The sequence below is a fragment of the Cinclus cinclus genome, chromosome 6, assembly GCF_963662255.1.
Source record: "Cinclus cinclus chromosome 6, bCinCin1.1, whole genome shotgun sequence".
Lineage (NCBI taxonomy): Eukaryota > Metazoa > Chordata > Aves > Passeriformes > Cinclidae > Cinclus > Cinclus cinclus.
Window position 1 is genome coordinate 46,784,763 of NC_085051.1, and position 13,265 is coordinate 46,798,027.

At 37.9% G+C, this 13,265-nt stretch overlaps 1 protein-coding gene across 2 annotated transcripts in view; it reads right to left on the minus strand.

Annotated features, from left to right (window-relative positions):
• Positions 1 to 6,858: 6,858 nt before the first annotated feature.
• TRIP11 (thyroid hormone receptor interactor 11) overlaps positions 6,859 to 13,265 on the minus strand; it is a 28,243-nt gene continuing 21,836 nt past the window's right edge. The window contains exons 16-20 of one of the 2 annotated variants that reach the window (XM_062495472.1): positions 13,152 to 13,233; positions 12,251 to 12,365; positions 11,552 to 11,674; positions 10,134 to 10,281; positions 6,859 to 8,802 (exon numbers count right to left, since the gene is read on the minus strand). In XM_062495472.1, coding sequence (XP_062351456.1) covers positions 8,594 to 8,802; positions 10,134 to 10,281; positions 11,552 to 11,674; positions 12,251 to 12,365; positions 13,152 to 13,233 — 677 coding nt within the window. In that variant the 3' untranslated portion in view covers positions 6,859 to 8,593. The remainder of the gene's footprint in view (positions 8,803 to 10,133; positions 10,282 to 11,551; positions 11,675 to 12,250; positions 12,366 to 13,151; positions 13,234 to 13,265) is intronic. The other variant, XM_062495473.1, reaches the window with a different exon arrangement.

Consider the following 13,265-nt stretch of genomic DNA (forward strand, 5'->3'; position numbering starts at 1 on the left):
CTTCCATAAATAAAGACCTAAAACTCTTAATACTTCTGGACCAAGACTAAAGTCTGTTTTACAGTTGGAGCAAGCCAACACTGAGTCTTTGCAAGTGCCTGGGATATATAAACCATTGGGCTCTAATTATGACCAGACAGTTAGAAGTATGTACTAAAACCTTTCTTAAAAATATTAAGGACTGATTTATTTTATGCGAAAATGCCTCAAGAAAGACTGCGGTGTCTTCCACAGTTTCCCAAGCCCTTTACTAACACAAGCACCACACTGGGCACATCTGGCACAGCAGGACTGGATGGCACCTTAGAACAGCTGACTGGAGACAGTAGCTCACCTTTACTGGGTAATCTGGCAGCTTTCCCTGGCTGCTGAGCATCAGTGCCACTAAAACATCAGCTTCACCTGTGCTTCCTCAGCTCCCAGGTACTTTAATTCCACCAGACAGAACTTAAATTTTAGCTGGGCTTTGTGGTTGGGGTTGGTGTTTTTTTTTTTCCCTCAGATTTAGTTGGGCATTCTTTCTCCCTTTTATTCTGCTTTGGCAATTGACTTTGTTTTTATCCAGAGCAAAAAAATCAGCCACTGTAGCATTGAGCATATTCTGTATTTTCCATTAAAACAATTCAGGTTCTGAATAAACCCAAATGAGTCTGTGGAAATGCCATCTCTCAACAGGGGTGTTTGAATGTTCACAAGTATGTGCACTATTTTTGTAAGGGCACCTGCCAGAACCCTGGTGATGAATCCAGAGTAGAACATATTTGACATTCACCCTCTCTTCCAGAGCTTCCCCTCTTCCAAGTGGTGGAAAACAGTCCCTTCTAAAATATGCTTCAGGTGAATGAATACAACATAAGCAAAGACTTCTGGCTTCTTTTTCCAGTAAGACACTTGGCACATTTTTGGGTCTTTTCCTTATCTTAAGATTTTTGGGGTTATATGTTAGTCAAATATAGGAGTAGCAGAAAGTTTTCCTATGAAGAGAGAAATAATTTTGATTGTTTATATTTTCTCAACCGCCTCCCTGACCCCAGAAGACATTTATAAACCTTTTCTTTTTTTTTTTTAAGAACTACTACACTTAATTTACTTATTCCCACAGCAGGGGTTACACCATTTCACAAATTACCTGTTTACTTCTGTGACCTAACCCTGCCATTCATAAGAACTGGCTACGAAACTGGGTGGTAAACACGATGTGTATTGTCTGTTTGCAGACTCGTTATTCACCTCTCTGCAGCAACAAGTGCTGCTGTAAGGCAGCAATTTAGCACGCTGAAAATAGAAATTCCACTGAGCAGGGATGTACTCCCATTTCCTAGTTGTGCTGTATGTGTTGCAGAGCTTACAAAGTCTTGCATCAGGATGCAGTTTCTAACACAGAGTGTTTTGTTTGTTTTGTTTTCATCTGCTGGCCTTTGCCTTGAGTTGCACTGGTTGCCACAGCAGAAGGAGCAGAGCAGTACCAGGAGTTCTCCATTCAGAAGCAGCCTGGCCATGGCTAGGGCTCCCATCCATTCTGGAATTGTGGGGCATCAGAACCTCAAGCAGCCATGCGAAAAGTCAGTGGAACTGGACCCATCTTCCTACAGAGGAACTTCTACTGCAAACAGAATCCATAGCCAGAGCCTGATAAATCAATCAGTCCCCATTTTGTCCACAGTTCCATAACAAAATTCAAGAAGTTGAAGTTGTGCCAGATAAAGAAAATAGAATAGAACAAAAACTCTGACAGGTTAAATGTGAAAAACAGAAAGTCAGGCCAAGAAGGTTTGAGAAACAAATCATAAGAAGCATAAAAGCTGATAATAAATTCTTTTTCAGACACACCAAGAACAGGAAAACTGCCAAATAGTCTGCAAAGCCAACAGATGAACAAGGTATAAAAATAGTGCTTAGAAAAGATAAAATCACTGTAGAAGGTGAAGTGTTTCTTCTTCATCTGCATTTGCTAGAGAAACTTCAAGAGATTACCACAGTGGAATAAAAAATAAAACAAAACAACCAAAACACCAAAACAAACAAAAAAACCAACAAAAAGCCATACCCCCACCCCCCACCAAAAAAAAAAAATATATATATATATAGAAACAAAACAAATCCAGTTTGGGAGGATATGTCTAAATTGAAATGCCAGCAGGAGAGGTTGCAGAACAAATCAAGAAAATGAACTTGACATTCAGAAATTAAGTGTTACTGACTGAATTAAATATGACCATTTGCAACAGCTGAACTGTTTATCTGAAGTGCAACCTCTCACAAAATTGCCTTGGCGCTAGAAGAAGAGAAAGTATCAAATACAATCCTGTATTTCATAGGTTTATATATAATAGTTGATAAAATACAGAACCCAAAATATCTGGAAATAAGTAGCACAGCACAGGAGACAGTGAAATTCAGGAGGAACTTAAATCATGGAAAGGGTTGTTAAGCATTGGCATGGACTGTCCAGGGAGATGGTGGTAGTCACCATCCCTGAAGGTGTTCAACAAAGGACTGGATATGTCACTTTGTGCCATGGTCTAGTTGATGTGATGATCCATTAAAGGTTGGACTCAATGGTCTTAAGGGTCTTTTCCATCCTAAATGATTCTGTGATCTTCTAGGCATAGATTTTCTTGGACACTATCCTTAAGAACTACCTATCTCAGAAAAATAGCTCTGCTCCAGGGTATAGAGGTTTATTTTTGCATTTACTCTAGCTCTGTGCAACTGAAATTGGCTCTAACCAACTCCATTTGAGTTTCTAGTGAAAATCTTCCCTTTCATGAACTAGATCACCTAGTCCCAGTTGGCCAGGGCAGTGAAGGCTTCAGGTTGCCAGCAAGCATCAGGCTATTTAAGAACCTGTACAAGGCAGTTGGAACCACTAATTCAGCTCAGGAGAACATCAAAGCCCAAGTGCAGCAGGCTCCCTGAATCTCCAGCTCTGACTCTTTGGAAGGTTCTGGGAAGCACACCATAGTTGCTGTTCTGTTCAGAGTCCAGTAAGGACAGAGGTATCACCTGCAACCCCTCTGCCTGCAGTGGCACTCTGCAGGTCCTTCATCCAGAGCACTCTGCAGACAATGTGCTATTCAGTCTGGACTTGATTCCAGACAGATCTGGCAATCCTAGTTATGAGTCATTAATTTTCTTTAGAATCCTGTACTCCTCAAATTTCTGTAGTTTCATAATAAGCCTTCTCTAAATTAGCTGAAAACTGTTACATCTGTTACTGCTCCTATTGTCAAAAATAAGGCAGTGTTCTGTTTGCCTTAATTTATATTGGCACCAACTACTTAAGCATAGAGCGAAGTGCGGTCTAAATATTTTCCAAATCTATTTCCAGAAAAAGTTTCAGTTTTAATTACTATTTTTCAGTTCTCCAGTCTACCATTCAAACCACTTTCTTTACTACAGTTTTACTCCTGCTACAATTTAGTGTTGTATCCATGGTATGACATGTAAACCAAAACATACAGGTGAACCAGAATCAACTCAGTAATTTGCTTGTAGTTCTGAAAATACTCTTTTATTACAAACAAAAGCATCACTCAAATACTTTAATACCCTATAACAATAAAGAAAAGTACTGCAGGAGATAAGGAAACAGTTTTATATAAAGGTTAATTTTACCATCTGGGGTTGGCTTTCTCCATGACTATCTGAAACCTGAATCCCTTATTTCTCTTTCTCTATGCAGCTTCTTTGACACCTGCACCCAAATAGTATCCGGAATCACTCTCATGATATCTATTCTCCTGAGAAAGTAACCTTATCAGTCTCTAAAACTACCTGAAAGGAGGCTGTAGCCAGGTGGGAATCAGTCTCTTCTTCCAGGCAACCAGCTGAGAGGACAGCAGCCCCAAGCTGCCCCAGGGAAGGCTCAGGTTGGACATCAGGAGGAATTTCTTCACAGAAAGGGTTATCAAGCAATGACACTGTGCCGTGGTCTAGTTGACAAGATATGTTTGGTCAAAGCTTGATGATGAATTCAATGATCTCAGAAGTCTTTTCCAAGCTAATGGATTCTGTAAAACAAATGTTTGCAGTTTATATCTCTCATGCTTGTTCCCATTTAGGAACTAATATTCTTATCCAACTTCTTAGCCCTGATGTACTCAAAACTGCTACTACCTCTTACTTTGCTAAATTTACATCCAGTTGCCACTTTGTTGCTTAGGCTAAATATATTTTTGATGGTAATACTACACTAATGGTTCAGGAAATTCATGGATTCAGGCTACCTAAGTTGTACAAGTGAGGGTAGCTTCAGTTAGTTCTAAAAATCCAGCTGTCTCAGCCAAACAATGTGGGCTTCTGTCTTTGTCAGCAGCCTTGAAAAGGTCAAAATCCTTTTCAAAACCTTACAATAGCCTTAGCTCCCTTCTCCAAAAAAGTTAGATTTGAAGTGTTATAACTCTTGGGTTTTCTGTTCTCAGGGGGCTGTGTTTAACAGTGTTTCTCATTCTAGGGGGTCAGAAGATGTCACTAGTGAGTTTTTATTAACTCAAAATCAAGCGTCTGACTTTGCTCACCTTATAGGAGAGCCTTGGCAGAAAGCTGCCAAATGACAAAATATGCAGCACTTGGACTGTGTTAACACTCTTCTTTTTCCTAACCCCTTGGACTATACCATCAACAAACATTAGCTACTAAGCAGCTGTACTATAATGCTGGCTAATATCTACTGTTTCATAAGCGACATGAAATAAATAGTTCCTTGCTGCCTCAAATCTGCAAAACCTCCTTGCTCTGTACTCCCACATCTGATCATGCTGCAATTCAATCCATCTTGCATGACCATCTGGAAATTCACTGGAGGAAAATGCAGGCAGCATCTGCTGTCAAAAATTAAAACCTTGGGGTTAACCACACAGTACTGCCAAGATTCCCTTTACCTTTGCGATACTGGCTGATATTCAAACAGTATCCAGGCAGCTCTCTGAGGAGTTAGATGTTCTTTATACTTAGTGAGATAGAACATTCTAGGTTGTTGGTACAAGGGTCGGCTCATTTTGTTAACAAACACAAAAAATAGGTATAAGCAATTTGTTTCCCTGATACCATTGGTCTGTAGTCTGTCAGTGCTTGTTGCAATGCCACATGTCACAGTGCTTCTAAACTCTACGAGGAACTGGTAAAACGATCTAATAATAGTTTACCATAACTCAAATATTTTCTTTGCTTTTCCCACAGACTATAGATTGAAAGAGGGTAGGGTTTAATTAGATATTAAAAAGAAATTATTGACTGTGAGGGTGGTGAGACATTGGAACAGTTTGCCCAGAGACGCTGTGGATGCCTCCACTGAAGCGTTCAAAGCCAGGATGGATGGGGCTTTGAACAACCTGGTCTAGTGAAAGGTGCCCCTGTCTGGGACAGGGGAAGTGGAACTGGATGATCTTTAAGGTCCCTTCCAAACCAGGGCATTTCATGATTCTATGAAAATACCAAACACCCAGCAGTATATCAACACAAGCAATAAGACGACATTTATTAACTGCAGAGGTTTTATGAGGTATGTAATAATGTAAAATACTTACAAGGCAAGCATCTTCCATTCTGTCTCTTCTGCTCTAGCCATCAGTCACTCCAATATGTAGTCCAGATTGCCTGCCTTATTGGTAACTACTTATGCAAAAAGGTCGAGAGTGACAAAAAGAAGCAATAATAAAATGCAGGGGACTGGCACTTGGTAAAAAAAACCCAGTTATTTCTACACTGGTCACTATAATGTGTGAAATTATATTGCTGTGACTAGCTGGCGTAATGCAGGAAAGTTTAAGTAAAAAAAGCCAAAACAAAAAAACCCCAACATTCCGCCCCCCAATAAACTCCCAAACCCCGTACCATGGATTCCTTTACAGCAGCAATCGGAAACATCAACCGGTTACTTCCTTCTCTTTACATGGAATGCAGGATAAGCAAATTAGAAAGTTTAAAGAGAAGAATTGAAAATCCTAACCTTCATTTTCCTCCCCTTACATAAAGCTTGCAAAATCTGTTACTAGAGATCTGTTACCTTACCACTAAAGGCAACTGACAGCTTGTAAGATGAAAACTAGGAGAACCAGACACCCTGTTTTCCTTGCAAAAGCCACAGAAAACAATTACACTACATGAAAGAATGAAAAACTTCAACTGCTGCACCTTGTTCATAAATTCCAGAGATATTTTTCCTCATGCTGCTGTGTGAAAGACCCACACAATTTACAGGAAGACTACATGAGTCATGTATATACATGTGGGAAACTGGTAATACAACTATATATGGAACAGTTATCAAGAACAAAGTAAACACTGGAGAAAAATTAGTGGAAAAAAATGTATCTACTAATCATTCAATGAAAACAAAGCTTGAATGTTTGTAATGGTCTGTGAAACATTCAAAGAAGGAAGAAAGAAACAAAGTAATGAAGTTGTTCTAGGCTTTTCTGCACAAAAGTACTGCCCAGAACACAGAGCCCAGCTACCTCTAACAAAGCATCAAACCTCATCAATGTACTTGTGGAAGGAGCCTTAGAACAGAAACGTCTAAGCCATGAGGACTTTCTCCATAGCTCAACAGAGTTCACCTCCTAGGACTTAAGGACTGAAGCTTTTTGTATCTCTGCTGTAGAAGATTTCCTTCTCCATCAAGGAGCTTAATCAGGAATTCTGAAATTCTTCAGTACCTCTCTCTTAATACTCAGAGCTTACTGTATAAATGGAACTGATTTACAGCATGCAGAAAGAAATGGTCTATGTTTTCTTTATTGGCATTTAGAAAGCTTCCTAAAAGAGAAATGTGTACATATTAACTTCTCTGCAGTTAAAGAAGAAAAAAAAAGCATTAAAAAAAGTTAAGAACTGCTCAGTTAGTATTTTCAGAGAATAGGGAGAAGCATGACTCCATTTGTAATTTACAACACTTAAGTCACATAATTTTTGAAAACTAAACACTACCTTCTGCTTTGGCTCACCCAAAAGCAATTTTATTGTAAAGCAGCTATATATCATTAAACAGACATGACTACTAGACCAAGAGAGATTGCACACAAGCCATCTGATTTCACTTTTCTTTGTATTTGCTATAGAAAAAAAGGTAGCTGTTCCAGTCCAGTTTAAATGAAGATGTACATTTGAAGTAGCTAACTGCAGTATTCTCAGTTGAGATAATTTGAGATTCTCATTACATTTATTGCATAACACAGAATTTACTTTTATAAATATGCAGCTGCTATCTTTTCAGAAATCAAACTGCCAAACTGTCCATAACGGGTAAAAAACTTAAAATCAAAATCCAATACAGTAGGTCAATCCAGTTACAAGTTTGCTAAATCTTCCATGAAGCATTACTATACTGAAGAAAAGGGTTTCAAACAGCTCTTAAGGAAGCACAGCAATTAAAAAACCCTTTGCTAGGATTCAAGGCAATGAAAGAAATTCACTATTTGACCTCTATATAAATAAATGCAAAGATTTCTTGCATTATTTTGGTTGATTCTGTACAAGTTCAGTAATTATTTAAATATAACTCTTAGAACAATCTTGTCCAGGACCTTAATGAAAATGAAGAAGGTTGACAGTTCTAATATAGAACTTGCACAACAGTTATCTTAACACTGACTTAACAAGGAGAGGCATATAAAAAGACGTAGAAATTACATATTTTAAATGGAAAGATACTTTATCTCAGATCCACTATGAGGATGACTCTCATTCTTTAGAATGAAACTTCATTCTTTACTTGCTAAACAAAGTGTACAAGTTATCACAGCAAAATTTACAGAATAATTGACTTTGGCCTTGGTTGTACAAAGACCTATTTACACATTGGACATAAGCAAGCACCTTCCTCCCTTTTAATTCTATACATGTGCTCAAGCTGTAAGTCTGTATTTTAATCTGCGAAATCTTGCAAGATAAAAAGTCTCTCAAATATACACCTTGGACCATTAGAGCACAATGTCTTTGTATATGCAAATGTATCATTTGCTACATTATCCACTCTTCACATGGATGTGAAGCCTCACTGCCGCAGTTAACTCCTTGGTGCTGATGGGTTAGACTGCTGAAAACAGCTCTTAGTCTGGGGTGGGGGGTTATATCAAATAGTTGAGCAAAGAGATCAGTGTGCCTCAAATTTCCCCTAAATGCAATCAAACTTGTAAATAAGAGATACATGTCCAAAAAATACATTAATTGGGTGTTTTATGTATTTTTTTGGTTCTGGTTCTTGAAGGAAAATGGCAGATCATTTTAACTGAAAAACAAATCCGAACACCAAAGAGTTAATGCTGTCTATGCATATCTGAAATAACCCAGTATACCTAAGGTTTAAAAATCCTTTAATTTGTCTTGTGACAATCTAGCAACACGATAGATTTTTTTTCTCAGTTAAATATTTAACCCACACCCAAAATGAATATGTGCTACACAGAAGGCAAGTATTCATTTCACCATTAGAATTTCTGAAGCACTGATAAGTTTGTAAGTACAAGAAAAGCAAGGTACAGTTGCGATCAAATACATTTTTTACAGAAGGCCTCATTGTGGTTAATTATATACAACATAGTGTTCTCATTTTCCTTAAAGTGCTACCATCATCATACTGATACAAGATCATCTATTGTTTTAGGAGGTCTTTTAACACAGCACCAGCACTGGCATCAGGGGACACTGGCAGTGGTGTAAAAGTAGGCAGTGCATCAGAAATAGGTTTCATAAGCAGATGTCCAGAACTACTAGCTGGTGTTATGAGAGGCACTGCTGCAGATCGAGGTGCTAAAAATGGATTTGCATCTGGTCTTCTACCCATTCCTGAGACTGAAGGATCTGGAATATAAAAAACCCAAACCAACAATGAAAACACTTTGTTAAAAAGCACTCCTCAATCTATCCAATTTTTCAGCATTTGTTCAGAGAGAGGTTCTAAAATTGCCTATTACTTCTCCAACATGTAAGACCTTGACAACCTTGCCATGGACTGTAGACACCTTCAAAGACTTTTATTGTCTCTGACTATTCTCATAGAACCATAGAATTATTTAGGTTGGAAAAGATTCTTAAAATCAAGTCCAACTGTTAACCCAAGTCCACCATCAAAATTCTCTAACAGCTCAAGCTACCCAAGAAAATGTGCACATCTGACAGGCAACACGAACACCCTTTGCAGTTCACTTCACCTTTGCAATACAGACACCAAGTATCTGTCACGCTGACTCCAGCACTGTGGAGAGGTGTAAAGGCCCTGGCACATGCACTGCATTGCAGAGCACAGGAAGGTTTCTCAGCACACAGCACAGCTTCCCCAGCCCCAAGAAAACCCCCACAGATAAAGAGCACTTGTTAACATCCAACTTCTTTAGGTGAATTGAAAGAGATTTTTAAGCATCTCTCCCTGTCTCTGTAGCTACACATAATATGTAGGGGGTTGGTGTTTGGGCTTTTTGATTTTATTTTCTTTTGAGTTTACAGCTAAATTTCAAACAGAACAAGCCTGCAAACCAGCAGGCCTACATTAAGGTTAAGTCTTAAACACATGTAAAAAAATTAAGAACCAGTTAAATTGAAGATTTGAATCTTGAATTACTTAAGGCAAAAATACATTAATTTAACATGCATAATATAAGCCAAACTGCTCTCTTAGAAAAATCAAAGTCAACACTCCTGCACAGCTTACAGAGATTTCATGCCAGGCCATACACTTAACTGATTTTATTTTAGTCCTCTCAGAGCAACCAGGTTCTACATACCAGACAGACACTGCAAACTTGTATTACTTGCATTGTTCACTCACTTCAACACAAGCTGATCAGCAGGGATGCTGAAAATCAGGACTGGGTTCACTGTTACACCATACGAAGTTGTCTACACAGCAACTGTTTGGCTCTAACAGGTGCTGTTAAATCCTTCCCATATCAAAGGGAATTTGGTCCCTCTAATCTTCTGCATTGAGAGTTTAGAAAGTGAGGTATACATGCAGTGGGAAGGAGAGAGAGGAGAATAATTGAAAAAAAAAGAAAGAAAAGAAGACAAAGCAGGACATGTTTGGGGAGAAGAAATCTGGTTCATAATTTACAAGTGAGGAAGCACAGAATCACTGAAATACTCTTGAAAATTCTACCCTTAGTTATTTATGTTCTGTGTAAAGATTCAAATGTTACCTTGCATTTGACTGTTGGGGGGAGTACTGCTAGTTTTACCAGTTCCTGCTGCTCCTAAAGGTTTCATGTGAAGAACAGAGAGCTTGGGTGGGGGAAGGCTTGGGCAAGATTCAGTTTCAAGGAATTTCACAAACAGCTCTGAAAAAGACTGTAAGAAGCTAACAGTTACTATATTTCACCGATGCTCTGGTGAAAAGCACTAAGTACATATATACATAAACCAAAAGGCTGTCAACAGCTTGAAATCAATTTGCACTTGTACTTATTACTAAGCAGTTCTCAGTGAGTGACAATGAAATTTATTTTCCAAATTCACTCTTTGTTGCTGTCTCACTAAGAGGCATTTATATAAAATTGATCAACTCTAAAGATAACACACATATTTCTACCATGGTTCTGTTACTGATTTAAGCTAGTTATTTCAAGAATTCTATGCTATCACTGACATCACCACATTTCCTTACTCTTTGCTCAACCAATCTCTCCTCGAGTAACACATAAAACTAACCCTTCCTCTTAAAGCCCAATGTATACTTTATTTCATAAGAATCTCAAATAAAGGAAGCATGGAATGATTAAGGTATCGGGAGCATGACAAGATAAAATTTGGCTTAGTAAAGCCTGTACTATTCACACAAAAGCATTAATTTTTCTCTTTTACCTCTAATAGTTAATCAGACCACAGTCCTGCAGTGGCCTATATGCCTGCACTATTTTAGGGGGAAAAAAACTAATACCTATACTTCAAGATGACTTACAGGAATCCATTCTCAACATTTCTAGCTCAACTGAGCAAAAAACCAAAGTCAATCCAAAAACTCCAATCTCCTGGTGCTTGGTCCTTGAGTACATTATTTACTGGTCTGCAAAATGGAAAGTTCCATAGATAAACTGTTCCCATGGATCATGTTATGAGATCTATTGCTTTAGAGTATTTGAAAACTTAGAATATCAGTTTTATATGCTGTACATTAGAGGCACTAGCTGCAGCAACTGAAAAAGCTTTTCAATTTAAATTTAAAGGACATATGGGAACACAGGCATCAAAATGAAATGTCACAATCTTCTATACTGTTGAGTATTTTGGAATTCCATACTCTGGCATATATTTTAACTTCCAGCATTCACTGTTTGCAAGATGAAGTCCATACCGTAAGAAGAGTGATGCCAGGAACCAGTGGAACATAACTCTCTTCTAAATTAGCCCAAGACTCACCACTGTGTAATTTTTACTGCATCAGTATTTCCTCAGTGCAGGGAAAAAGCCTTTTGCCAAAGCAGTTACACAAAACAATTAACACAAGATACAGCAGCATCAATAAATGAAGCTCCATATATTGATGAGCCAAACATGGGCATTAATATGCAACTTTACCATTTTTCCACTCAAACCAAGAGAATAAATGATAAATTCTTACACTATTAAAAATGTTCTGATGAGTTGGTCTCAAAGGTGTACTAGGAACACTCTTTGACCCAGCTCCTCCACCAAGCCAGCCAGTCACCCATCTCGTTACACCTCTTTGCTCTTCAGATAATAACTAGAGAAGTATTTAAAGAAAACAAAGTTAGGAAACAACAAAAATAAAGCAGCACATAAAAGAAAGTGAATAAATATGAGCTACAATGCCACATAACAATGTGGCACTGCTAGAGATAAACAAAAATTTTTATTTTTGTTCTCCACTTCCCAAAGACTGGCAATCTACAAACCTGGCTCTTTATTTAAAAACATGAGACTCACAATTTTCACAGTAACAACTAGTGCAGATGTAACAGGCTTACTTTTCTGTAACTGATATATTACAGCTACTCTACACAACACCACAAAGTTAAATCCTTTCCTTTCTGCATTAGCATTCCTCAGCCAAATGAATTCCACCCTGTTAAAACAACGTTATCGAAAGATTAAGATCATCATATAAAAACTTTAAAAAGTCCCACATAAAGAAAAGGTGAGATGAAAGAAGAAAAAAAACACACTTTCCCCATGAAATGTGCAGGGACAGTCACATTTAGTTCAGCAGCAAGTCATTCTATTTTCAGGTAAGGATAATGGAAGAGAAAGAGATGGGAGAGGGGGAAAAACAAGTGCCCAGTTTTCTGTAAAGTATTACCTGATCAAGTTCTTCCTTTTTCAGCCCCAAGATACTTCCCATTAACCTTAACACTTCAACACGTTTATTTTTTGGAGTATGAAAATGTCCAATAAAGAGATTTCTCATCAATAGTCTGCAGAACAAAATAAGGTAGTCATACAAGCTGCTATTGTGTAACAGCTGATACCATAATATTGATGCATTCATTCCTCATACTCCTGCCTAATTTAGAGTAATACAAATAAACACATCAAATACAAATAAGTAAAGGGCACCGTACCAATTTCCTCTTTCTATAAGTTATTACATTTCTTACATAGTGTGGATTTGGACAGTATTAGAAATACTGTATGCAGCAAACTGGAGCTGAATGATAACATGAGCAAATTTGGATGTACATACTACAGTCAGGGAAAATACTTGTTCTAAGATCTTGATTCATGACAGCATTTAAAAAGAAAGCTCTGTGTAGTCCCAAACCAGGACATAATGAAGGGGACAGGGGAGCCCATCTGCATATCCCTGTTTCAGTTTTGTTTGGTAGAGAAGGATAAAAAGGATCAAGGAAGAGATTTACATGACACCAGTGATGCAGACACATGAAAAGGCTTGCTGTTCACACCCTGACCATTATTAAATGCATTCATTAAGAACTCTAATCTCCATTTGCAGAGCTTATGCTACAGAAGTGCACTTCTACTTTAAAAACACAACAGTGAGCCAAAGTCACACTGGTTTTACTAATCAAAATGACTATTTACAACCACCAAGTAATTGAAAAATGTCAAAATAATAAAAGTGTAATTACAAGACAACATACAGAAGTACAGTCCTGTACTACCCTTGCAACTGCGCCACATCTGTACATTGAGAGGAATAAACCCAAAAACTTAGACCAAATCTTTCATTAAAGACTTACTTGTCCACTTTTCCTTCTGTGCTGTTCATAAGGTTCATTAATTTATTTTGTACATCTTCTAGCATTTCTCTTCTGATCTCACCTATAAATGTAAACATCACAACATAAGAAACA